The 27,360-nt window shown below is 32.6% G+C and overlaps 4 protein-coding genes across 15 annotated transcripts in view; all 4 read left to right on the top strand.

The window, feature by feature from the left end:
* LOC126873706 (potassium/sodium hyperpolarization-activated cyclic nucleotide-gated channel 3) overlaps positions 1-2,321 on the top strand; it is a 212,211-nt gene extending 209,890 nt beyond the window's left edge. For all 11 annotated transcript variants that reach the window (XM_050634855.1, XM_050634854.1, XM_050634852.1 and 8 more), the window contains one exon: positions 359-2,321. In XM_050634855.1, the coding sequence (XP_050490812.1) occupies positions 359-505 (147 nt within the window). In that variant the 3' untranslated portion in view covers positions 506-2,321. The remainder of the gene's footprint in view (positions 1-358) is intronic.
* LOC126873748 (uncharacterized) overlaps positions 1-14,644 on the top strand; it is a 327,994-nt gene extending 313,350 nt beyond the window's left edge. For both annotated transcript variants that reach the window (XM_050634948.1, XM_050634949.1), the window contains exons 2-4: positions 5,416-13,970; positions 14,072-14,213; positions 14,320-14,644. In XM_050634948.1, coding sequence (XP_050490905.1) covers positions 13,808-13,970; positions 14,072-14,213; positions 14,320-14,638 — 624 coding nt within the window. In that variant the 5' untranslated portion in view covers positions 5,416-13,807 and the 3' untranslated portion in view covers positions 14,639-14,644. The remainder of the gene's footprint in view (positions 1-5,415; positions 13,971-14,071; positions 14,214-14,319) is intronic.
* An 11-nt stretch (positions 14,645-14,655) lies between these two features.
* LOC126873739 (zinc finger HIT domain-containing protein 2) lies at positions 14,656-16,664 on the top strand. The gene is made up of 5 exons (XM_050634935.1): positions 14,656-14,989; positions 15,269-15,560; positions 15,638-15,895; positions 15,979-16,182; positions 16,258-16,664. The coding sequence occupies exons 1-5, from the start codon at positions 14,940-14,942 to the stop codon at positions 16,579-16,581; spliced, it is 1,128 nt and encodes a 375-aa protein (XP_050490892.1). The 5' UTR covers positions 14,656-14,939; the 3' UTR covers positions 16,582-16,664.
* Positions 16,665-17,614: 950 nt separating this feature from the next.
* On the top strand, positions 17,615-27,301 carry LOC126873688 (phosphatidylinositol 4-kinase alpha). Its single transcript, XM_050634791.1, has 22 exons — positions 17,615-17,764; positions 18,551-18,944; positions 19,023-19,537; positions 19,610-19,925; positions 20,559-20,783; positions 20,846-21,032; positions 21,131-21,341; positions 21,445-21,699; positions 21,785-22,137; positions 22,211-22,631; positions 22,708-22,815; positions 22,890-23,096; positions 23,170-23,446; positions 23,533-24,025; positions 24,096-24,231; positions 24,314-24,646; positions 24,720-25,007; positions 25,089-25,316; positions 25,395-25,741; positions 25,826-26,102; positions 26,170-26,576; positions 26,731-27,301. Exons 1-22 carry the CDS (start codon positions 17,675-17,677, stop codon positions 26,954-26,956), a joined length of 6,294 nt encoding a protein of 2,097 aa, XP_050490748.1. The 5' UTR covers positions 17,615-17,674; the 3' UTR covers positions 26,957-27,301.
* Positions 27,302-27,360: the final 59 nt, after the last annotated feature.

Below are 27,360 nucleotides of genomic sequence, written 5' to 3'. Positions count from 1 at the left end.
TACTAGCCATAATCGATAGATTTTTTGACAATTTCATATGACCATTAAGTTCATTCGCAATTTCTTAAAAAAGCACGCTAGGTATCTTAAGGTTACGTCAACTATTATCAGTTTTATATAAAATCTATTCAATCTATCAATCAAAAAGTGACTTGTTTGCCCCATTTCGTTATAAAATATCATTTATAGAAAAAAAGTTCAGACATATATGGCTTTATAGTTTTTAAACAATTTTGTATAATATTACAGAGCCGTAAATTTTAAGGCTCGGCACACAGAGTATGATGAAACGACTGTGTTTTTTTTTCTTCTAATAACTACATGAAAAATTATGAAATTCATTTGTTCCAAATTCCAGGTACACAGCATGGAGCTGAGGACTCTTCCCGCTTGTCTGTTGCCCAGACCAAAGTCTGAGAATAATTTCGCGAGTCAGGAGCTCTCCCGAGAGGGACGACGGATCTTCCACAAGAGCGACACTTTCCACAAGGATTCGTATCAATGACGACACTCGTTATACTAGCATACAGAGAGATACTAACGGCTCCATGAGCGACAGTGGCGTTGTACACTGTCGATCGGATCGTTGGCAGCCGTTTTAAGCCTAGATCCTGGACGCTACACTAGAAGCAATCTATACATAGATATACGCTATGCCAGTAGTCTTCTAGCGATCGGTTTCTAGCGCCTTCTTATATTAACCTGACGGCACGTTCTAGTCCAGGATCTATGCATAAAATCGCGCGGACCAAGAGAATACCGACGTTCTCCAGCGATGGCACGGCACAACACACAAAATAAAACCATCGTTTAGGCGTAACGCTATTATTTTCCCCGTCTACAAGACGTTCAACCTCAACAGCAATAAACGAAGCAACCGACAAAAAGAAGAAGAACAGAAAACATTACTGTGGAGGGTTAGCTACGATCGTTGTCCTTCGTTGTCACGAAACGATCGCATGAGGATAGAGAAACGATCGAGAAATATTTTCAACGGAGGATCTTGTGCTCGACAAAGGAAGAAGAAGAGAATCGACAAACAGATAGACAGCTGTGCCATCGATCGGAGAACACGGAGCCGTTAATTCCTGCCGCGAGTCTTCTTCATCGACGCAGGCGTCGCAACCATAAAGCGAACAGAAACTGATGCGACGACTGGATGAAGACCTCAACGACGACGAAGAGCAGGCCTAGAAATTTATAGAGCATATGTAGAGCCCATCGTGGACTAGGTAGAAAAATCCTAAACGACAGTGTTAAACGATGCGTAAATTTCTCTGTGATTTTGCAAAAGCCGTACGTTTCGCACTTTTAGGGAAAAAATGATGAAACACAGGGGCGAGGGGGGGGGGTATGAAAACAAGAAAGAGGATAACCTACACACGAACGATTAGGATTCTGTTTTTGGTTCTTTTCTAAGACAACTAACTAACATATTGAAGAGGACGGGAGAGAAACTCGTGAAACGAGGGGTATTCCAGTTATAAGTTTGTTAACGTGTTTTAACTTTAGCTTCGTATCGTTGGATAGTCCCGTACGAGTGATCGAACGAATAGTAAGATTAAGAGAAGAAGGAAGAAGCAACGTGTAATATAAGAGCTGGCAATCGAAAGGGAATTTGAACGAAGATAAAGGAAAAGGAAGATCGAAGAGGATGTCCCATTTATCGCGGCTAATCTGTCCTAATTTTTGAGATCGAAGGAACACGCCTGCGATTCAGAACTCGCTTCTATGCTATTTTATTTTCGAAATGGAAAATCTTAATAATAAATAGAAAATACGTCTCAAATCGATTCGGGGCAATGGACAAATTACCGATATCGAATCGCAGTCAACAGATCTATTCAATTAAAAATCGGGGTTTCGGAAGACCGTGCTGAGACGCCAACAGAAGGGAAAGGATCCAGCGCCACGGGAATCGAGATGGATGAATGTGTGAGAATTTTTCAGGGTTACAATTTTGAGGACAAACGGGGTATCGAGTGAAGAAATTTAAGTCGTTCTACAAAAGAGAGAAAATTAATATTATAAAACAAATCTAAATCGAAGGCCCAAAGATCGTGTTAACTTGTTGAGTGTTCTTTGGGCTGCCACGGCTAATATAAAACAAATGTAACACAAACGTCAATGAATGAGAGATAAAATTAAGTAAGTGGAACGCAAGAGAGAGCGAAAGAGAGAGCGAGAGATAAGTATCTTTTTATTCGGGTGAAAGACACGCGATGTATTATAAGAAGCGAACAAAACAAAAGAAACAAAATAGAAGAAAGAAAGGAAGGTATAAATATTATGTAATAAATTATTATTATTGTTACCGGTTATCATTGCAATGATTATTACATCCACTACCGCATAAATGAAAATAAAAAAACACTAAGCAGAATAAATGACAAAAAAATAAACTAAGAAATAAAAGATGAGAAAACAGATTACACACATATATATATATATATACATACATATATACATATACATAAATATACATATAAAGTATGCATAGTGGTCAATACAGTGCTGCAAGATATTAACGATGTAACGTTTTAAACTGTAAAACGCGAGGAAGAATGACACACCGACAGACACCGAATATACATTTACGAACAGTTTCGTACACAATGACGATCCTTGAGAATAAAATAATGTTGCTTCTCTGATGTTGATTTCACGATTCGGCAGAACATTTTCCAAACGATAAGGAAAAAACAGAATATAAAATAGAATTAAGAATTTAATACACGATCGAATTGTATTATTTTTGTAGCTGTTGGCGCATACGTTTTTCGTTGGCGCGGTGTTATTCTTTGCGTATTTGAAAGTTTAACGCGACTGTTGAATTTGTCTGATATTAGCGTTTATCGTAGCGGAGAAGAGAACCCTCGATTCTGAGAGAATATTTTCCGGGTCAGTGGCTTCTGAACTTGGATTTTATTATCGGCACATCTCCCTTTTAATTCTTAAAATGTATAAAACACGCCAGCTCTCGATTTTAACTCTACATCGTAAATTGTGAAATGATGTTAAAATTTGTAACGTGTTACTTTTCAAAATTTTATTCAGTGGATTTCTGTCATTTGATCATTACATTAAAGAAGAAACAAAGTAAAAGTGAGATTACAGTAATAAAAGAGACGCAGGAACCACTGTACCACGTGCTAGCTCAACTGAACTGTAGAATCGCATCTGTTCGCAAATGATACTCTTCTTTAAACAATTAAACGAACGCTCTAAGAATCTAATTTACAAAATAGCAACGTTACTTGTTATTTTGGAGTATTATATATAAATAATATGTATACACACGGTGGATCACATATTGACGTATACAATTATTACACCGACGAACACACACACACAACGGCGAATGAAAAAGAAAAAACGAAACGTGCCATTCGTTTCCTAGTTGAATGTGTACACCTTCGTGCATATGTGATTGGATATGCATACATGTACATATATACATATATAAATATATAAATATCCACGTAAGAGTGTAGGAATATTATATACATGCGTTTCATACATAATACATATACATATGTAAACATATACACCTACACACGTATGAGGAAAACAGAAGTACCTATTTTTCATGTAAGAGAGAGATAGTTTTCTGTCATTATTTTACATCCCCTCACGTCATCCTGAATAATATTATATTATATATATAAATAACGATAAAAAAAAGAATAACTAACTACGATAATGATTATTATTATTATATATAAACATTGTAATAGGGATGAAAGAGAACGGTTTGCGTACCGTGGGTCGAAAACAAAAAGCATCCCAAAAAATGGTAGAATACTCGTAGACCGCATGACCGACGTTTTTATAGAAATCAACTCTATACACACAAAAACCGGTCTAGGACTAATCTGCCAGCAAGATTCGGGCCTAAGGTGTACGCGTAATTAATTATACAAACAAAAATGAAAGAGAGAAATTAAAGAGAGAATGAGTGTGAGAGAGTGCAAAAGAATAGAATTATTGTTACTAATTGAAAAAAAAGGCGAGCGAGAACGAAGTAGAAGATGAACGATTTATTATTATTACGATTATTATTATGATTACGATTACGATTATTATTACGGTTATTATCACGATTATAATTATTCTTGTTATTATCATTCGTAGAACGAAAACGTGGCAGAGAAGGAACGGAAGGAAAGAAGTTGTATTCTTTGCTATCCCTGCTGAAAAAAAGCAAAAAAATCGATAGATAACTATTTATCCGCTGTCTGCTAATGAAACGATCAGAGCGCGACAGAAAAGAGGAGGGAAAAAGAGAGAAATATTATTATACCGTGTAAAAAGGCATAAAATAAAATAAGATACGTTATATGTTGTAAAAATCGCTCTATGTACAACGTGTACATACAGACAGCCGCGAAAACATCATAGACTTCCAGAAAAAGAAAAGACAAAGGCGAATGTTATACGAAGAAATATTAAAACGAACAGAGAAGCAGGCGAAGAAGGATAACAAAAATATAATATTAGGATTAAATATCGAGCAAATGCGAACAAACACAGTGTTAAAAAAAAAAAAACAAATAAATAACTCGTGCGGCTATTCGAGATGCACGTTATTTGCTAAGCGACAAGAGTGAGACACGTAATTAAGCGAATTAACAAAACAACAAAAACAAACAGAAAAAAATAAAAAAAAAAGTAACATACAAAGAGGCAAAGTTAGTTTTTGTATCGATATCGAGAGAATAGGTTTCGCAAGGTAGCAGAGAAACGGAAGACGATCAGGGGCCCGGAAATCGGAAATGATAACATAAACTCCGCGCGTGTAACACGGCTTACATGGCGAAATCGAAGAAACGACAGATGGAGTTCGATTTAAAAGAAAAGAGGACAAAGAAAAAGAAATAAAAGAGAGTCATCGAAGAACTTTCAGTTTTCTCGTCAGATCGATGATGAATGATGAATTGCGAGATCGTCGTTCGCGGTTGAGAAACGATACGGAATAATAATACACGATGCCAGAACTGTCCTAGAGCCAGAGTATAAAAAAGTATACAACATAAAAAGACTGTAGCGCCATGAAATATGTGTATCTCGGATCTTAACATATCAGATGTCTCGTTTCGAGCGACTACGAGATCGTTCGCGGCGAGATTTTTCGCTGGACAGCTTGCTGATTATCCGCGTTTCCAAGTGAAGCACACTTTGGACGAATCTGGTGATGGGATAAGAATCTTTTTCAAACGTGTTTGAAACTGTTAATTAACGTATGAAAGTTATAGTAACGCGAATGCGGTGATCCATTGTGCAAGGGTAATGGAAAAGTATTCAACGGAATTTTCTTATATGAGATTTTGTTTTTTCTAAAAGATTGTTTTAAATTTGATCGATGAATTATTGTAGATCTTTTTCTGTCAATATTTTATGCATTAACTTGTCAAGAATCGAGCAATGAGATAAAAACTGAAATGCGTTAACAATGTAAGTTATATATCGTTTTGATATTTTACAGAAAAAATTACAAAATCGTTTTGTCAAGTTTGTCAAGTTACAAACAATGCACTGGAGTTATAGATACTAAGATAATCAGAGATACAGCAAATATTTTCCTCACTTGACAAAAAATCATAGTACTATAAATAGCTCAATCTTCTGAAATTTCATAAAGTTGTAGGATCTAAATGGAAAAAGAAATATCGACAAAAATATTAAACAAATCCTTAGAGCTGTTCTCCATAACCACAAGTTAAAAAACAGAATTCAATAATGTAAATTGAAGTATTGCAAATGAAATATTGTGTTAACATAACGTTGATCTTTAATGAATTAACATAAAACTTATAAACAAACTTTTTTTTATTTTTTATTTTTGAATTGTTATTCTTAAGGAAAATGTATTCCTACGGTTTATTTAAATATTGTGAATCGGATAAAAAACGAAGTCTTGTATAAAAAGAAGCGTATTTAACGTTTTCCAATTATTTTTGCACAAAAACTTATCATGTTACCAATATCTAACAATCCATGAAGTCTTGAAACGTAAAGATCTTTCAGATAGAAGCTTCACCAACGTATAAAAGGCATTACTATAACCTTTTACTCGCATAAGAATTACCATAGGCGTTTCTATCACTTCTAAAACTCTCAAACAATTGTCAAAGATCTTTACTTTTCAAGACTTTCTAACTCCAATCTTATACCTCAAAACGCAAGATCTAAAACGAAATCTCAATCTTCTTAAAGCATAAAATATCCAATTATTAATATAATTTTCAATTTCCTAAAATATCTATCCACTCGAAATGTTAGATCTGTGGAAGTCTAAATTTCCAAAATTTCACAGAAGCCTACGAAGACCTGATACGAAGAACGAACAACCCATCACCAGACGTTTCGAAGCTTCCTACCCTCAAGACCAGCCTACCTTCCAAATCTCGCAATTCACCTTACTATTGTTCTCGAAAAAACAAAAAGAAAAACGAAAAAAGGAAGAAATTCCGTTTTCAACGTCATTGGCTTGCGAGTTCAACGAGCCTACCGAGAGCCATCGAATCGAGAGAGCGTAGTCGAACTGAACCGTAGCGATGACACAGTGTAGACAGACACACACACCTAGCTAAAACTAAAACACTTCCGTTTCCGGTTTCAAGGATCGAACGCAATTACTTAAGGAAAAGAAATAAACAAAAAAAATTACAAAGAAAAAAAATAAAAAAATTATAACGATCGATAATGAAACATGCGACTGTCCAATGCCAAGTAGAATGCTAAGCTTCGTTAGACAGTACACTGGCAAGCGTTTCTCGGTGATCTCTACAAGGTGACACGCAAGACTGGCTCTTTAAATCGCTGGTGTCTCGTAGATTCCGTATAGGTAGATGTTCATATTCAATGATTTTGTTTAAGTAATCACATGTTATATACACACGCGCGTAAGTGATTGAAACAACGAAGCCGAAGATATTAAAGTTCGTAATCGCAGATCAATCGACATGTCGATCGCCTTGTAGATCTCGTTAGGGATGACTCTGATAGATTAGCCACTGTGTCTTATCATGTTCCTCTTTTTCTCGATCTTTTCACTTGTTTAGAAAGTTTATACCCTTTTATGGTGTAATAAAACGATGAATATTGAAGAAACGACCTAATCCTTTCATACGGAATATTAAATAATAGTAAGGATTTATAGTACACAGAAATTTGTTAGAAGAAAGAAGATAAATAGGTTGAATGCAGCAATTTTCGAAGTGGAATTTATACAATTGAATTTGGATCAAGAAATATAATATACTTAAATTTGTTTGAAAAAAGGGAAGAAGTATAGATTAAATAATTTTCAAAACAGAATTTAATTACATTCGTCATATAGTAATGGTTGTTAAATATAATAACTTAATTTCAGTTTATAGCAGTAATGAAAGTTTAATAATTAATGTCGTGAAAAATATTCACATATTTTTATAAACGAAACGACAAAATCTACCAGTGTCCAAAGTTCCAATTAAATCGCTCGATGCTTCTGCACTTTCCTTGATAATACTATTTATAACAGGATTGTATGCATAAGAAAGATGAAGCAATTTTATTGTGTGTAAGAAAACTAGTTTCTATCGAAGGCTTAGGTTCAGTGGTTTTAATTGTACTATGTCCAACCCGAAGATTATACTAATTAGAAAAAATTAACAGTTCCGTAATTCTAGTTAAAAATAGATATTTCTTGCTTCTTCATTTTATGCATCGTGTGTTGTAATAACTTTCGGTGGTGACAGAAAAAATTACAACAATCCAATAATCTTTGTAAAAATTATCTCGAGACATGTGGTTTTCTTAATCTCGAAGCAATTAAAGATTAAAAAATGATCCCTTTTCCACATTCTGAATTACAGTAGAATTCTAATACTGCAACCTTCGAGATATTTAATTATCAAATATGCCGGATCGTTGACTTATGTCTAGATAATGTGAGAAATATGATAAAAATAATTTGAAAAGAGAAAATAAGAAAGTTTCAATTCTTTAGAATAATCTTTATCTTTCTTAAAATATGCTATTGGATTAGTTCCGACAAAAAATAACATAAATTGGTCTAGGCTTAATAGTAATTAATTTAATACACTTACGTCTATATAATACGATGAAAACGAAAAAAAAATGATGTCTAAAACAGCTATAAAAAAATTTGCAATACAGATAATGGAAAATGTCAATCTTTCTGCAGTAATCTTTGTTCTATCTTTTTGAGAAATATGTTAATATATTAGTAAGATTTTTCCTACGAAGATAAGGCCAAAACCCAACAATAAAAATCTTAACAGCGATCAATTAAAAAAATCTTGAATAATTTTAACACCCTTGCTCGATCGAATGTTAAACTATCGTGAGCGTCAAGCCAACATTAAAATTCCACTATATTTATATTTATCATATCAGATGCAAAAACATCTAATTTTAGCCATGTACATACATATAATAAAATTCTAATATTTGCTTATCCCCTCTCCAATTATTTATTTATGACTAATACGTATCAAGTCAGGAACTTTGTCCAATTTTCGTATTACACCATGAAAAGGTCTAATTCATAGAAATTCCGATAGGAATTGATTTGAACGTAGTGATCATCGTTAAATCGATCCAGCGGTGTGCCACCGTGTAGAAATCATTTTAGTCGCTCGAGAAACCTGCGTATAGTAGCGCCTTGTAAAGAAACAAACAAACGGATATATAAACAGTAAAAAAAGAATAAAAAAGAACACGAGAGAAAGAATGGATGCGCGACGAGCGACTGAAAACGAGCGAAAGAGGATCGTGCATGTGAGCGGAATTGAGAAAATGCGAGAGCGAGAGAGAAACAAATATAAAACATTACCCTAGCGTCAATTTTCTACGAAAAGAGTTTTCTACAAAATTCACACCATAAGCGTGCATCTGGTCGCATCGCGCTTATCGTATGAATCTATGTATGTATGCTACACGCAAGCGCTGGTACGAATCTCTTGACGTTTTTCTAATTAGAACATCGTTCGCTAAGTTTGTTACACAAAGAAAAAGAAAAATAAATAAATAACGTTTTCGCGGAATGATCGATCACGAACATCGATATCGGTTTGTTCGATGTAAAAACCGACGAGAACGTGAAATTAAGAGAGAGAGAAGGAGAGAGAGAGAGAAGAGTTGAGAGAAAGCGAGCGAAAGAGCGAGAGAGAGAGAGAGAGAGAAAGAGTGCAGCCCCATAAAAAAAAAAGCAAGCATAGTAGCGGATATAAAAATTAAGAGCTCATATAGGTGCTTGTTCGAGACGCACTAAATAATTGTAAAAGCGAATAATATGGAATCAGATAAAAAAAAAGAAAAAAAATGAAGATGAAGCAATTACGAACTATCGTTCAATTATTGAGTTCCGTATCGGTGTTTAACTTTTCGCACTCGACCATCTCCATTCGTATCCTTCATCTCTGAATTTTCACTTTACAAACGAACCGAAATCTATAAGTAGCGATTAATAATTACTTCTCTATGTACGAACGTTCGAAATCCAGTTTCCACTAATAGAAAATATGAAACTACCTAATATATGAATATTTGAATCGAGTGCGCAAAGAATTAAAAATCGATCGAGATATTCCTATCGCTCCGGGAAGGATATAGAATTCTAATCGTTTGAAAATGAGAAGTAGAGTGATTATTATAAAAACGTGTTCGAGCAAAAGCGACGTTTGCGGTTAATAAGAGTTAACATGTATATTTTCGTTCCATTGTAATTCCGTCGTCCGATGAAGCCCAATGGTGTAGTATCGTTGTAGATAAATTAATGCCAAAAATGAATGTTTGCGACTTGATCTGGATTATATGTTCTAGACCTGTCGATTTCAGTTCCGTCAAGCCTCGTTTAGATTAGACAAATGAACTATATTCGAGTAATTTATGATCCCTTACAACTGAGAAATATCCTTTTATCGCGTTGACTGCCACAGTAATTACAAATATCTGGTTTCTTGTGGTCGGAACTGCCTTATTTTTCAATAGGATAGCGACAAGCTATAGAATTATATGTTTAAGCGTTAATGAATGAATTTTTTCCCTAAAAAACATATTTTTTCACTGTTCTTTGCTGAGAAGCACCATATGATTCACACGGCCCATATAGCTGGAATTTTTCACGGCGAGCAACGTGTTATGTTCCTATATTTGTTTTATTTGAATTTAAATACTCTTTCAAGTTTCTACGTTTGTTCTCAGTAGCTAACGATAATACACTTCGCTCTTATTTGGTTACGTTCAAGTAGTTATTTTACTAATATTTATTACTTTAATTGATTTGAAATATCCTTTTAGGTTTTTTCGTGAACCTAAGATTAAAGAGGATCTCGTAATCGTCTCTTGATTTGAAACAAATAACAGTGATTAAGATGTTGGTTCCTCAAACTAAGTCGATTTTAGTATGTCATTTTAGGTATCTAGTTGAAGTCAGGTTGCTTGAACTCGAACGATTTCTAATTAAGTAACTTGACTTATAATCGTGACAAATATGTGTCCAGTTATTTGAGTTCAAGTAGTCTGATTAATCTGAACGAGACTTTAGAAACAAGTTGCCTGATCGGTATTTACTGTATATAATAACTCTCTAGTCGCAAGATATAAATTTTCTTTGGTTTTGCAACCTTAGAAATAGTGAGAAAAAAGATATTAAGCAAATGTCTGGAATTCTCTTTTAAAACCACGACGTTAACAATGAACAAATTTTAATAACAGGAATACTCTGATAAAGAATCGCAAGTGAAATGTAACGTGTTGATAAGGTAACGTTGGTCCTGATAATAAGTGAACTTTAAACGAAATCATAGCTGGTGAGAAAAATCGATGGACTTTTACTCTAGGAAATATTTATAAAGTTCCATTGCAAATAAACCAGTTAATCCAACCTTTAGCGAGTTATTGCAAAACGATCGAAAAGTAATAACTGGAGAGTTCTCAGAGAGAAACCTCAGTTCGATTCTCAAAATTTCGTTCGAACCGCTACACCATTGTTCGCAAAAGTGATCCAACCACCTCCCCATGGAACGAATATAATTGTGTTTTGCGATTACGATGAAACAAAAAAAAAAAAAGAATAAAAGATATACGTGTATTCACGTACATGTAAGTGTATATGCGCGCGTGCGTACGACAAAGATGAATTTCGTTTAAGCCAGCTCGTGGCTCGAGCAAGTAAAAATATGTTTAAAACTGACGAAACGAAGAAGGGGTTTAAGGGAAATAGACAGGGTTAGGGTTTTGATCGAAATAATCTTACCATCCGCAATTTGATGTCTACACATACACACGTACACTGATGAAAGTTTTCGTGTTCGTTATAGCGGTGTAAACAAATGGAAAGAGGCAGGAAAGGATAGAAAAACGTGAAAAGGTGGATGATTTTCGTCACGACCACATCAATCATAATTAGAAAACGTTTGGTCGAGAAATAAGATGAATTAAGAAATAATACTAATAATACGTATGAAGAGACTCTATCGCGAAGGAATAGGTACATCGTACTTCTTGCGACATATACACGTATACTTCTTCTTGTTTCCGGTTCTCTAGCCTGCGATTAAATATATTTTATTAAAGAATAAATAAGAGATAAAAACGTTGCAGATAATCGAATAACGAGCATAAAGTGTAATGATGCATGCAAAATAGAGAGTAAAAAGAAAACAATTAGTGGCCACGGATTATAAGGCGTAATTGAATTTAAAACGCGAAACGAGTTAAACTACCACAGCAGCAAAAGAACAAGAACAACTATTAAAACTAAAGAAACAAGCAAAATAAAAAAGGAAAAAAAATGAAGAATATGAAGCAGATTAGTTCTTTTTCTAACGAGCGAATCGTTTTTTAAGTGACACGTAGCTGGCTAATTAGTGGTTACATAACTGGCCAATATACTTTTATAAACTGTACGGAAAATGGAAAAAAACAGAAACTATTAAGTATTCACGCGCGTTTAGACATCAGCACTTTTAAAATATACTTGCCATAACGAATGCCTTAGCAAACAAACAAAAAATTATAAAAAATAAAATATAAAACGTTAACTGTACATTGAGGTACGACGACGAGGAATGAATATATAAGTATAATAAGTATACATACGATGATCATATACATACATAAATACATACAAACAAACATAAAAGGATAAATACAAGGAATAAATTAAATAAACGAGACAGAAGAGCCAATGCACACATCATTAGAGGAAAAGGAACTAAGATGAATATACGTACACACATATACAATATATATCTTTACTTTCGAAACCCTGTATTTGTATAAAATGTATTCGCGAACGTTGCTCCTTGTATATTTTATACATTTTACAGTTATCGTTTTAAAAGAAAAAAGATAAGCAGAGCAAAATGATTATAACGATTTAAATTAACAAAGTAAATGCAGAAAAATACATATACTTGCATACATACATACACGGGAAAAAGGAAACAGTGTACATGAAACCTCTCAGAAGCGCACTAATATAAAAGAAAAAAAAGTATAAGAGATGATTGATGCAAAGTGAGAATATATTATTAAATGTATTTAGATTAAGATTGAATTATTAGGAAGGACGAGAGAAAAAAGAAATAACAGAAGAAAATTAAAATACGATCATTAATCGTGTACATAAACATCGTTGGCAATATTCGACTTCGCCCGTCCATTTAGTTTCTAGACCACACGTCTCTACGAATTGTTCCTTTCGAGCCAGCATCGAATAGGTCAGAAACGATTGAAGATAATTTGCGCCTGTAATTCTTGTTAATCTATCGTTAAACACGTTGACATAATTTAGTCGAAGTGTTTTTCTTCTCGAACAGAGAATAATTATAATATTTTAAAATATATCATTGTTTATGTTTACGATATAGTTCCAAGTACTCCAAGTTTTCATTCATTTTCTTCTTCATCGTTCATCCTCATCCGTTATTATCATCATCATTATCGTTTATCATTTTCATCTTTGTCTTTCTGCATTTTCTTTAACAACCTCCATTTCAATTTCACCGCCATACCTCTTTGAAATGATCGAATTTTGTACGTGTGGCGTTAAGCACGCGCGCGCGCGCGCACGTGGTTATAGCGATACAATAACATTCAATCAAAATGAATTTACGAATAAAATCTGACGACACCGTACAGAATATGTAATGCTAAATGGTAACCATTGTCTTATGGTTTAGTCTATTGTTTGCTTGTTTGTTTTATTACTTTAGAATCTTTTTTATCATCCTTCTGTTAGTTATTAATTTCTTTCTTATCCTTAATTTCATCGTTGCAATGTAATCGCTTCATTGCAATTTATAAATAAATTTATTACCTGTTTCTTATGTTTTTACCTATTTCTAACTCATCTGTTTTCATTTCTTTTTTGATTCGAGAAAGAGGAAAGTATGTGAAATATATTTAGTAATTTACGTTAGCTTTAAATTTATATTAAAATATATAGTAATTAGTTATTCCTCCACTGTATGCCTTTCGAATAACCGAACTGTTTAAGACTTATGTTTTTAATTGCTAACGAAGGGTATTATTCCTACTGAATAATTGTACAATATACGAACATCTTTACACGCATTTCAAGTACTCACATTCTGTACAAAAATTTATAACTACTAAGTAATAAACAAATTTCGGCAATGAGTTAATTAAACTTATGGTTCATTTCATGTTTATTTCTTTCATAGAGTAATTAGCTGAATTTGTAGATAGGCATTTTTTTAAATCTGTATACAGTAGTGTAGAAATTTAAAGTTCGACTATCAATTGGTATCGAGTCGTTCGAATCTTCTATATGACAATGTTAAATGAAAACAATGATGGTTCAAGCAGTTCTGAAGATGAAATATCAAAAGCTGCATTAAAAGAAGCGACGGATCACCAATTTCTGAAGGTCACCTATTTTTCCAATGAAAAATTTCAAAACTCAGACGTTTCTACGAAAACGGATGAACACAGTAAGTATCATAACCTCATTTTTGTTTCTATTTCACGTTTGTTTCTTATTATCACAGGAACTTGTAATAATTGGCAACAAATTTTTCTTTCTTCTTTTTAGATGATTCATTAGAAAATAATAATGTAAAAAATCCCGTGTCATTAAGAAAAGATTTGGAGGAGAAAAAGACATTTTCTAATTTTGGTGTGAGTCCGACATTCCAGAATTATGTTGCAAAAAAGCTGGACGAAATTATAGAGAAGTATGTAATTAATTTTACAAAGAAATATTCAACTCCAGATGAATTATTTACAATATAAATAGAATGTACGTATCTTTCATATATACCAAGAAAAATTTTCTTTCAGATCTATTAAAGTAAAGAAGAAAAACATAAACAGTATTATAAATGAAAAAAAAGAAAAGGACAACATTTATGGCATAAAGTTACTCAATTCTTCTGTACAGTTTTTAACAACTGAAGAAAAAAATGAAAAGCCTCAAAAGAAAAGGAAAATTAAAGCGACTATAGATGAGAAAACAAATTTCTCAAAATGTAAAATAGTAGCTGTAGATCCTGAACGAATATTATCAAAAATAGATACTGAAGCTTGGACAAGTAAGAGGAAAGAACCTGAATTCAATTACAAGAAACTGAAAAATGGTACTCTAGTTGAAAAAACCTAGTTACAGGTTAGGTTTAATTTAACTTAAATTAATTTGTAATGTATATAAATAAATAATTTTATGTATGAGTTTTATAATTTGAAAATATATTTTCTTTACTTCTTACTATATATATATTTTATAACGTAATTAAACATTATTTTTTATCACTATATCGTGTTACATACTTATACACAATACATTTAAATGCGTCATGCCGCGGCGTAAACGTTTCACGCATTCGAAATTTATGAATTAATGAATTGATATCAACATTAGTAGATTAAGTAATTAGAATTTTTAATGAATCTACAGAAAAATCATGGATATTCAAGAAACGTGCACCACAGATACAGATAATGTCTGCGAATTGTACGTATCATATTCTTAACCTCAAACTGTGTTTACAAGCAATATTTGACGGTGTTTTGTTGCATAAATACCTTATAACATATAATCGATTTATGTAAACCCAAGTCCAATCTATTTTCTAAATTATTTTTGTCAATTATTCTTTTAGGGAATTTCTTCATATTTATATAAAAATTTCTTTTAATAAACAATAAATAATTGTTCTTGATCTTTATTAATTTGAAAGAATTAATACATAAAAAATATCTTCTTTTTAAAACTTTATTTCTTGATTTTTAGGTGTAATACACGACCTCCTAAATATACTTGTCCACGATGTGAGATAAGATATTGCAGCTCTGATTGCTATAAGTCAGAAGCTCATTCAGAATGTTCAGAAAGTTTCTATAAGCAATGTGTAATAGATGAAATAAAGTCTCAAGGAAAAGATACAGAAGGTAGAAAGAAAATGCTAGAAATTCTCAAAAGGGTACATGAGGAAGATTTAAAAAATATGGAAGCATTGGAAAGTGATGATGAGATTGATAATGACGAATTAGAAGAACAGCTAGATTCGGATGATGAAGAAGATGTGAGCTAAATTCATATTGATATTTTTGAAAAATTCAACTTTTCTTGTGTTTTCATTTAAACTAATGTCTTTTTTAGATACCAGATTTAGAAAGAAGACTTAATAATATAAATTTAGATAATGCAGATGAAGTATGGTCTGTATTAACAGATGATGAAAAGCAAGAATTTGAGGCTCTCGTAAAAAATGGTGATATAGAAAAACTTCTACCTCAATGGATTCCTTGGTGGACCTATCATACTAAAAAAAAATTAGTTCAAGATATGGATCAAAAAGATGAGCAATCATTGCAACTCCCTCCTTTAGTAGATGTTCCAATATTTAATGCATTGAAAGTAATTTTCAGAATAAATATATGTATATACTTCATTAAATATAATCTGAGTGCAGAAAACTTCAAATATTTTCTTAATTACAGAAAGCTTCCCCAAATGTTGAATTTAATGTGATAAATGTAATCTATGCGTATGCATACATAGCAAACTATTATAATGGTGACTATTTAAACTGTCCGATGGAATCTACAATTGTTTTTCTTGATCTTAGTGATAATATGAAACTCAATACAGTTTTTGAAAATCCAGAATCAGCAATCGCTTCCACTGTTCACAACATTATTAATGTAAGTATTATAACATTTAATATTTAAAATATTACAAGTAATGAAAACATTAAAATATTTGCTTATTGTTTTCAGTGTAACTGGTTACCTCAAGATGAACAAACTTTATTAGTTTTCAAGGAAGCTGGGAATCAAATAATACAGGGACCCGACGAGAAGAATGAATATCTTTATATTGCTGTTGCACTCTCAGAAATACATAGATTACTAACAATGACAATAGAAGAGATATCAAAAAATAAAAATAAAATTGGAAATAAAGAATTTGTCAAAAAGTTTGTCCAACGATATAATGTAGATAGTATAGATTTATCGAAGAAACAACTTCTTTTACATTGCAAAAAGTTGGAATACTACATATCATGGACTAAACATCGTCATATAAATACTTGCACATAAAGATATGGAACAGATATAAATTTAAGGATTTATAATCAGTTATAAAATGTTCTTGAATAAACATATATATATATTTTTTTCTATATTTTTGTCATTGCTACCATATTGTTTTTCATAATTTGAAACTGTTAAATTTTTAATAAATCCACTCACTTAATCCTCTTCTATCTCCTCTTAGTAAATATCTCCTAAATCCTTCCCAACGTGCTTCTTCAATTTTTTACACTTAACATGACAACACAAGATTTGCAAACACAAAACTTAAAAATTTTTTTATTCATTTACCGGCACGTCACTAATGCTAAAGACAAAAAATTCAAACTGTAATTTAGAGAAACAGAATCGATATATCGACTTTTAGATTATTATCGATTTATGAGCAAATGATATACTACGTATAAAGTTGCGAATTTGTTTTAATATTTGGGACGCGAATTTTAAATATAACGAATTTTTTAAATTTTAGCTTATGTCATTATAATTTATTCTTAATGTCACTATTATATGCTATTTACTTATAATATATATCACTTATCTTTTATTTAACAAAAATTATCTATGTGATATTATTTAATTGTGTATGATAAAAAGATGGTATTAAAGTAACAAATTTTACTTTGAAACTAACTAAAAATTGTTTCATTTACTATAAAGTTTAAATAAAATTAAGTAAAATAAAATAAACTTAAGTTCAAAAGTTTAAAAGATCCAAAGAATACAACATTTATTATTAATAACGAAAATTTATTTTTTTACATGAAAATTCACAAGAAATTATTAATAAATTACATAAACATGTAATGTGAATACATATAATGTATGTCGTTACATAAAACATCACATACATGTTCACTTTTTACTCAAGTTAGTTATATTTTCTATCGATTATATAAAAAAAATAAATTATTGATGGTTAAAATTCGACATTCATTTGCAAATCTTTAGAAACAGGAACAATTTTAAACTTGCGCAAATTTAAATATCGAATCCAAGATCGATAGGTCGAATGTAGCGAAAGGCGGTCTGTCAGTGAGACAAGCAGACAAGCAGACGATATTTACAGGAATCATACGATAAGTAGACAGTGGGCAAAATGGTGGCGGACGAGAAATTATTTTTCTCGAAAGCCGTCCAACATTTAGCTAGATGTTTAGCAGCGATTAAACCTACACCATGGGAAAAGGTTCGTTAATTATTGGATATTATACATTAACATGATATTTATGTATCGATAAAAAACTTGACATTTAATTAGAATTAGGTTAATTTGAAGGACGTGTCAGCTGATATCCTGATAATATGTCATCTAATGATATAATTCGAAGGACAATGTACTAGTCAACTCATGCATTAATGATACGTTTGCATTTGATCATTAACGTCATTATGCTATTAAATAAATGATTTCTGACATATGTTTCAGATATAATTCACTGTTTAAGGAATTGTTTCTGTAGACACAACTTTGCAAATAAAAGATTGCACAATATGTATATTTTAATTTATTGATAGATCTTCATCTTTTATTTCGATTAATTTATTAAATTTTATTTTAGTTATTAATTTGTGAATCAATGTATGACATAGAATATATAACTAAGAAAATATGATATTAACAATTGTACTAACTAGATATAAAACATTTTCATTAACTATGCATTATTTTGTATCAAATTTTTATGTAATTAATCTTTATATATCTGCATTTAATTTTAAATAAAGTAATGCTTTTTATTATAATGTATATTACACGAGTATTTATTATACCTTTCTTAGATTAATTATTGATTTTACTTTAAATTAAATTGTTTCAAATTGTAATGATAATTAAAAAACATCATCAGATGTAATTAGTATTAAATAAAAGATTCAATTTGCAATGCTTGTGTCTATGAAATTCTGTTTCAAATGATACATTCAATAGTTCTACTAATATTGTGAAAAATTAAATAAAATTTGTTTAACATAGGTTACACAGTTGTTCAAGTTATGCCCACAAGAATCTGCTCAGGGTATATACCGATTGGATCAAAGAGGACAAGATACAACTATTGCATTGGGAATATATTTTCTGGAATCTGGTTTACAACATCGGGATAAGATATTACCATATCTTTTGCGATTACTACGTGGTCTTCCAAAAGCTGTATGGTTGGATGAGGTCAAATGTTTACCTAGTGAACGTATTCCTGTTGCTGAACGTTTTAGTTTCTGCTTAAACACATTACTCAGTGATGTTGCATCTAGATGTGAATCTGTACGCGAAGAAATTATTTCTACTCAGGTAGAAATATTAGCAGTTTTAACAAATCTTATTAGGGGATACAAAGATCAAAATGGGAATAGAGGAATGCAAGCAAAATGTAGGTATTTCTCTCTTATTGTTAACTATATTATATTTAATTTCGTATAATTACGTTTTTCCTTTTTCCCTTTTTCAGTATCATTATGCAAATGCTTAGTTCCGGTATTAATTGGTTTAGCTCGATCTATGGGTCGCTTTGCTTATACTGATCCACCTCTTTTATGCCGAATTTTTCCGAGACCGGAACCGCCACTCTCAGTACCAAAAGTAGAAATGCGTTTAACATTGGATAAAAAGCAGCATAGCTTTTCGAACTTTCGACCGATTATTCCACGATCATTAAGTGGTAACTTCAATCCTCATCCGGCTATAGATACTGCACCAAGTCTACTAATCGGGGATCACGAATATTCTTACACCAAACGACCATCGTTACAATCTTACTCATCAGTGCCCTATGATCCAGCCACATATTTTTTTACTAGATATGGATCAAGTTTCAATCAGTTTCCTCAAATGAGATGCAATGAAAGTCCTGAAAGGAGAGCTGCTATGCAATTTAATGTGGTACATTTACAAAGTGTACTCGCTTTGGCAAAGAAATTGCTTACTAAAGAAATTTTAATGTTCCTTGATGAGGAAACTCAGCAAGTTAGTTTCATTATTTTATAATAAAGTTTCACCATGCTATCAATTCCATTTAATCATTAATTTTTTATCTAGGTTTACAACTCTGGCCAGGTGCAAATATTTCCTTATCGTACATTTAATGAGACAATGAATCTAGTAATGGTTGCTCTTTTACGGGAACTGTTACAAAATCAACGTGATTTGCCTATTCCTTTTACAAGAGACGTACAAGAGTTCGTGAAAGGTCTCTTTCTATCCGGTCAAACAGAATTACAATCACGTCAACATGATGCAAGCGAACGCGAGGATATGGACACTAATTTTAGAACTGTAAATAGGTTTAAAGTAAACGTTATGGCTAATTCTGCGTGTGTCGATCTTCTTGTTTGGGCAATTGGTGATGAAACTGGTAAGTGACACTATAAATGTACGCTTGAATATAGTTTGAAAAATCACATGTATATAGTTTTAGTAATGTTTTTGTTTTAATAAAATGATTTAAATTCAATTCTTGTGTGTTGGTAGGATTATCTATAGATCATTACGTTATTTTTCCAGTGAGAGACCAGTATGATTTGTCCGCGCTATTCGCAGATATCAGTTCAATGCTGATTGGCGAGGGTATTCGAATTTAGCTTATATTGCATTTCGATTGATTGTCCCATCTTTGATAACATTCAATACTTTTAACTAACGAGTTAAATACTTTCTACTCTGACAGTGCGTTAACGCGGTTCTCCCGTTACCTTCATTGGTCTAATTATTATACCACTAAACGTAATTCTCTTAGCTGATTCTAACTGTTTGATCGACTGTTAATGCAAAAATGAGCAATAAATATTCATAGGCAAGATTATTATCATGGCAAATATACGTACTTCAATGCACTGCTGTTTTAAATCACTGTTATTGAGAAATTAATTTTCATACAGAACTCTTCGTTTTCTGGAAGAATTTCTTAGAATTAACAACATTTGCCCAACTTATGAATAATGCTGTGCATATCTCGGTAAACATTTATGGAATTAAATATTATTTACAGGTGCGGATAGTTTATGTGGTCGTTTAGTTGAAAAGATTAATTCTAATCATGGACCAAAACTGGTGCTGGCGCATATGCCTTTATTAATGGTATGCCTTGAAGGATTAGGAAAATTAGCGCAAAAGTTTCCTAATATAGCGAGTACATCTATATATTATCTTCGGGACTTTCTTGTTGTTCCATCTCCTATACTACTTAAATTACACCGTCAACAAAGTGAAAGAGGTAGCATACAATCATAAATAAATATTACATATGAAATTAATGAGAAAGTTATTCCTTTTAAGGGAAAGATATGCAAGATTCGAAACAAACTACTTCGTCAATACAAACAGCCTTTGAAAAACTACGCGACGCAGCTATTGGCAATCTTTGCATTGCTCTAGAAGCTGCTCATTCTGTAAATCCAGATTGTGTACCAGCATTAGTTGCCAGCGTCTCGAATAGATTATTTGCTGCTGACATATGTGACGGGTACTGCATATATTGTTCACTTTATATATATAAATCAGTTTCCTGAATTTACACTTTAGTTCTTACGATGTCTCAATTATTTATTTCAATACTTTTAGTGAATCCGATGACAGGTCGAATAGCGAATTAATTTCGAAAAACATAGTAATCATGTTGGGGCATGTTGCCGTTGCGTTGAAAGACACCCCAAAGACTATGCGTACAATATTCCCATTTTTTCAGCAATTATTTTGTCGTACTCCGAGTGATCTTGATTTTCTGATCGTGGATCAGTTAGGATGTATGATCATTGCGAAATGCGAATCAAAGGTTCAGTTTAAGATCAATTAGTAATTATTAAGTAAATTGTTAGCGTCTTCACGTACAAATTACAGTATAATATAAATCGCATAAGAATATATTTTGTTTTCAGATTTACGAAGGCATAATGCAAATGTTTTCTATGTCATTGGGCTCAAGTACCGCAACTTATGCTTCGAACGATGATCGTAAACAATATTGTCACGTAGCTAAGGCAGTCACAAATGCTCTTGCAAATATAGCAGCAAATCTTCAAGGTGAATCAGAATTGGACGATTTGCTACTTCACTTGCTTGAACTTTTTGTTCAACTCGGACTAGAGGGTAAACGTGCCAGCGATAAGGCGTCAAATAACGTTTCAGTAACGGTAATTAAAACTGATGATTTGAATAATAATATTAAGAAAGTGAAACTTTACAAAATTTGATTTTAATTGTTATATCTTATATTAGAAAGCAGCAACTAGCGCAGGAAATTTAGGTGTGCTTATTCCTGTAATCGCTATATTAGTAAGGCGACTTCCGCCGATCAGGCATCCATACAAGAGACTCCTAAAACTTTTTAAAGACTTTTGGCTTTATTGTGTCGTAATGGGTTTCGCTGGTGATCAAGCATCAAGATTATGGCCTGCAGAATGGTACGAAGGTGTCAAGGAAATTGCTGTAAAATCACCTTACCTTATTTCGCAAACTAGTGCACGTCTTGAGATGAGAGAATTGCAGTATACTTCAGCTGTACGCAATGATAGTGTTTCTTTAAACGAATTACAAGAATTGAGGAGTCAAGTATTAAAATTAAGTACTCGGTACATATTTTTTTACTTTCTTGGAAATATATTTTTTAAAAACAGAGTTGTAAACATTGTCTTTTTTTTACAGAACTAATGATATATCGCAATATGTAACAAAATTGCAATTTGCACAGTGTACATATTTATTATCAGTCTATTGGTTAGAAACTTTGAGGGTAGCAAACAGTCCTGAACCTAGTTTACAACCAATAATGGAATATTTATGCGATACAGATTTGCAAAAAGATAAGAGCGGCATGTGGCAGTGTATATGTTGTGTTGCTGATTCAGTCTTTGTAAAATTCAAAGATGTTATGCAGCGTAAACCAAAAGACGAAAGGCGCGAGAAAGAACTCGAAAATCATGCTCAATTTCTTCTCGTGTATTTTAATCATGTACATAAACAGATTAGGCGGATAGCGGACAAGTATCTTAGTGCGCTGGTGGATGCGTTCCCGCACCTTCTATGGAATTGCAAAGTGCTTTGGAGTATGTTGGATATATTACAGGTACAAATTTTCTTTTGTCCTACATCCTTTCTCTTTTATAGTATTACCATACTTAATTAAATTATTATTTATATAGATTTTATCATTCTCGTTACAAATTGATCCAAACGAAGAGACACCAATTTTACGAATACCTGGTACACCATACAGTATAGAACTTACGGATACGCTCGAGGCAAGAGAGGTGTGTATATTGGAATTATGCGAATCAATATACAATACGCAACTCAAATGCTAAATCTAAACTATGTTACACAGATTATTGTGAAAGATTTCACTGCGAGATGTAAAGGTATAGTACAAGAAGCCATGAAGTGGGCGCCTCAAGCCACTAAATCACATTTACAGGAATATGTAAATCAAATTCCGTCTTCTAGATTAAAACACCATTCTGGTTTATGTTTGTCTACGGATTCAGTTCTTGAATTTGTGGACCTTGCTATTCCAACATCGGCCTTACCAAACGTAAAATAATATTCCTAATATTTAATATTTTAAAATACTTTATTATAAAAATAATAAAATGCGCTTGTTATAGACTAATTCGTTAGATAAACGACCACGTGGTCCAAAGGGAGCCAGTTCGTGGCTTCTGTCGATGATGTCTACACGTTCACGATATGCTGGAGAAATAGCAGGAATGCTATCGTTGGCACAAACCGAATCATCTACTTCCGAAATATCTTTTGAAGAAATTAGAAACAAAGTTATTGACTTATTAATTGATGCTGTGTGGATGGCCTGCCGTGCTCGAAATGACGTTAACCATCGTAGCGCTCTTTGGCGTGCTACTGCATTATTAATTTCTATGCCTGGTATGACTTATCAACAATAATTTCGTGAAAATTATTTGATTTTGTTTCATAATCTATAATTAATTATAATATTTTAATTTATTCAGGGACACATAGACGTTTGCTGCATACAGTAGCTTCTTCACAAATTGAATTGTTCACTCCTGCAGCTATGACAACAGCAGTTGAATGCTGGCAGTGGATACTTACCGTACGGCCAGATTTGAAACTGCGTTTTTTACAAGAAATGTTTGTTGCGTGGCAGTATACTGTTGACAAAAGAATGGGTTTATTCGCACTGGACGAAGAAGAAGTCAGTCCGTTAGCAGTATACGAGGGTTGCAAGTTGGGTTCAAATCCCCCCCAAGTGAAACCTCATGATATTTGGGTTACATTTATCGTAGAATTGATTGAAACTGCTAAATATTGCTGTCAAGAAACGGTTGATATGATTGTCACATTATTACATCGGTCATTACCTATGACTGTTGGTGCTTCTGGCGAAGAGCCTGGAATGAGTCGCCATGTTGCTGCAGTTGGAGTGCGCTTTAAATTGCTTTCTTGTGGACTTCTTCTTCTTCAAGGAGATATTTTACCGAGGTATTATATTATGTGAGAAATTCGATATATATTAATAAATAACCGAACAAATAATAAATTTTGTTTATAGGACATTAAGTAAAAACGTACTACGAGAACGAGTATATTGTAATTGTTTGGATTATTTCTGTCGAGATCGTCAAGTACCAACGCAAGAACTAGAACAATTACACGAGGATTTAGTTACGCTTATACGTTTCTGGCAAGTCAGTAAAATACTCTCAATTAAAAAAGTGCTAATTTTCTCTTAACTTTCTGTTTCATAATGCTTATTTTATCATGTCGTAGGTAATGCACAGTGACAAAAAATATTTGGTAATGACTGGCACCGACAGTGAATTTGAAATGTTAACATCTCATTCGTATTCAACTGGTGCTTTTGGACCTAGTGAAACAATTAGTTCTTTGAGTACGTCCTTTGGTACAACGAACGCTGAATTTTCGAAAACACCGACAAACGTATGGATTAATACAGTTCCAATGTCTACTAGTAGCAATACTTTGGGCAAACGTAGTAATCGTAGCAAGCGTGTTATGAACGCTAACGTGTTTGTAAAAGATTATATAAAAAAAAGAAATTTGATCCTCGAACTATTGGCAGTCGAAATAGAAATGTTATTGGTAAGTTTAGTTTTATATTTAGTACAATATCCTCTTCATTTTTTTAAACACTATTTAACATTTTGAATTATAGGTTTGGAGAAATCCTAGTGGAAGACAAGAGCTTGCACTTCCAGGTGAATCAAGTATTGCAGAATGGCGTGCTAAGGGAATGAATGATCGGTGGCGAGAATATACGCGACTTGCATGGGAAATTAGTCCTATCCTTGCCATATTTTTACCAGTTCGATTAAAGAATTCTGAAATTATTATCAAAGAAGTATGTGGACTTGTTCGCCTTAAACCTGTGCCGGTTATGCACGTCCCAGAAGCTTTACAATACCTCGTTACGACTGATACATTACTTAACGATGTACCTGAAGTAAGATATTTCTTGAACAATATTAATTTTGAAAGATTTATATAATTACAAATTATGATTTATTAATTCAATATGTTTTAGTTGGTGTATATGTTAACATGGGAGAGAGTATCACCTATTCAAGCACTAGCATACTTCTCTCGTCAATTTCCGCATCATCCAATTTCTGCACAATATGCAGTAGAGGTACTAAGTAGTTATCCAGCAGATGCTGTACTTTTTTATATACCACAACTTGTACAAGCTGTACGCCATGATACCATGGGTTATGTGATAGAATTTATAAAGAAAATCGCTAAACGTTCACAGGTAAGTGTTAAGAATACTAGTCAATTGTTTGATTGTTTACAAATCAAGATCTTTATGGTCATTCTTAATTTGATATAGGTTGTAGCACATCAACTAATTTGGAACATGTACACAAATATGTATGTGGACGAAGATAAACAAATAAAAGATCCAGTTTTGTATGATATATTAGATTCGCTTGTAAAAAGTATTTTAGGATCGTTATCTGGCCCAGCAAAACAATTTTATGAAAGAGAATTTGACTTCTTCGAAAAGATTACGAATATTTCAGGTGATATAAGGCCATATCCTAAAGGTCCTGAACGTAAATCAGCGTGTCTAAAAGCTTTGTCACAAATTAAAGCACAGCCAAGTTGCTACTTGCCATCTAATCCTGAAGCAATGGTAATTGATATTGATTATCAAAGTGGAACTCCTATGCAGAGGTGAGTACTACGATTTACGTTACTTGTTTGGAATACTTTGCATTGTATTGTCATTAATATTTGATTTATTGTTATTATTTATAGTGCCGCAAAAGCACCATTTTTAGCGCGTTTCAAAGTTCGAAAATATGGAATTAACGAATTAGAGAATATTGCATTAGCAGTATCGACTAATGGTAAAGTTGATATCAAAAGAGAACCAGAAAAAGAAACGTGGCAAGCTGCTATTTTTAAAGTCGGAGATGATGTTAGACAAGATATGTTAGCTTTACAAGTGATCAGTATTTTCAAGAATATATTTCAAAAAGTTGGATTAAATTTATTCTTGTTCCCATATAGAGTAGTAGCTACGGCACCTGGGGTAAGGCACCTTACAGTCATAAGAAACAATTTTGATAAATATTATAAAGTATTAATATATATTTCAGTGCGGTGTGATAGAATGTGTACCTAACGCAACTTCACGCGATCAACTTGGTCGCACCACTGATATTGACATGCATCAATATTTTATTACACGTTATGGAGATGAAACGACAAAAGAATTTCAGAACGTACGTCGTAATTTTGTGAAATCAATGGCTGCCTACAGTGTAATCACATATCTTTTACAAATAAAAGATCGCCACAATGGCAACATTATGTTGGACACCGAAGGTCATATCATACATATCGATTTTGGATTTATGTTTGAAAGTTCGCCTGGTGGTAATTTAGGCTTTGAGCCTGATATTAAGCTAACAGATGAAATGGTGCTCGTAATGGGTGGTAAAATGGAGGCCGCACCTTTTCGTTGGTTCATGGAATTATGTGTACAGGCTTTCCTCGCCGTTAGGTAAATTACAAACAAATATTTTTAAAATTTGGAGTTATAAATAGTTCGTTTAACCAAATTTATTTCCTCTTCAAATAATTAATCATTTGCGATATTTTCTTTTTCTCTAGAAATTTCGATCAAATTATAATATTGTTTTACTACATTGTTTTAGACCTTACCAAGAAGCTATTATTTCTCTGGTTTCTCTAATGCTTGATACCGGATTGCCATGCTTCCGTGGACAAACGATAAAACTTTTACGCGGCAGATTCGTGCCGACAGCAACTGATCGCGAAGCGGCGGCCTATATGCTCAATGTAATACGTAACAGCTACCTCAATTTCCGTACGAAAACTTACGACATGATACAGTATTATCAAAATCAAATTCCCTATTAGATTATTATTTCTATGTAACTTTCGTTAACGATTGTTAATTTATAATGGAGGAATTCATTATTTCTGCAAAGATTGTTGAATGAATACACCATGTACTATATTGTTAGATGCAACAGCATTTAATCTGCTGTTTGTACAAACCCCTCAGTGTAAATGTTATTCTTAGACTCACATAAATTTTATGAAAGCATTGAGCTCTGTATGTATGTAACAATAATGTATTATAAAGTGAAAGAAAATTATCTGGTATGCCTGCTATCAAGCAGAAGATATGAGAAACATTCCTCTGTTTATTATTTATATACTGTTACCAGTTAAACATTAAATGGGAGTGTAATTAAACAATCTGTAATTTAATTATATCTTACATTATATCTTATCTTAACTAAAAGTTACACGTAAGA

This window comes from Bombus huntii, chromosome 15, assembly GCF_024542735.1.
Source record: "Bombus huntii isolate Logan2020A chromosome 15, iyBomHunt1.1, whole genome shotgun sequence".
In the NCBI taxonomy this organism is placed as follows: Eukaryota; Metazoa; Arthropoda; class Insecta; order Hymenoptera; family Apidae; genus Bombus; species Bombus huntii.
The sequence above is the reverse complement of the archived record's forward strand: the minus strand, read 5'-3'. Positions and strand labels throughout refer to the sequence as shown.

Coding starts and splice junctions, on each gene's coding strand:
- LOC126873739 (XM_050634935.1), top strand. CDS start 14,940: ATGGATATTCAAGAAACGTGCACCACAGATACAGATAATGTCTGCGAA. Junction 14,990..15,268: donor ACAGATAATGTCTGCGAATT/GTACGTATCATA, acceptor CTTGATTTTTAG/GTGTAATACACGACCTCCTA. Junction 15,896..15,978: donor CAATATTTAATGCATTGAAA/GTAATTTTCAGA, acceptor TCTTAATTACAG/AAAGCTTCCCCAAATGTTGA.
- LOC126873688 (XM_050634791.1), top strand. CDS start 17,675: ATGGTGGCGGACGAGAAATTATTTTTCTCGAAAGCCGTCCAACATTTA. Junction 21,033..21,130: donor GCTGCTGACATATGTGACGG/GTACTGCATATA, acceptor CAATACTTTTAG/TGAATCCGATGACAGGTCGA. Junction 24,026..24,095: donor CAAGGAGATATTTTACCGAG/GTATTATATTAT, acceptor TTTTGTTTATAG/GACATTAAGTAAAAACGTAC.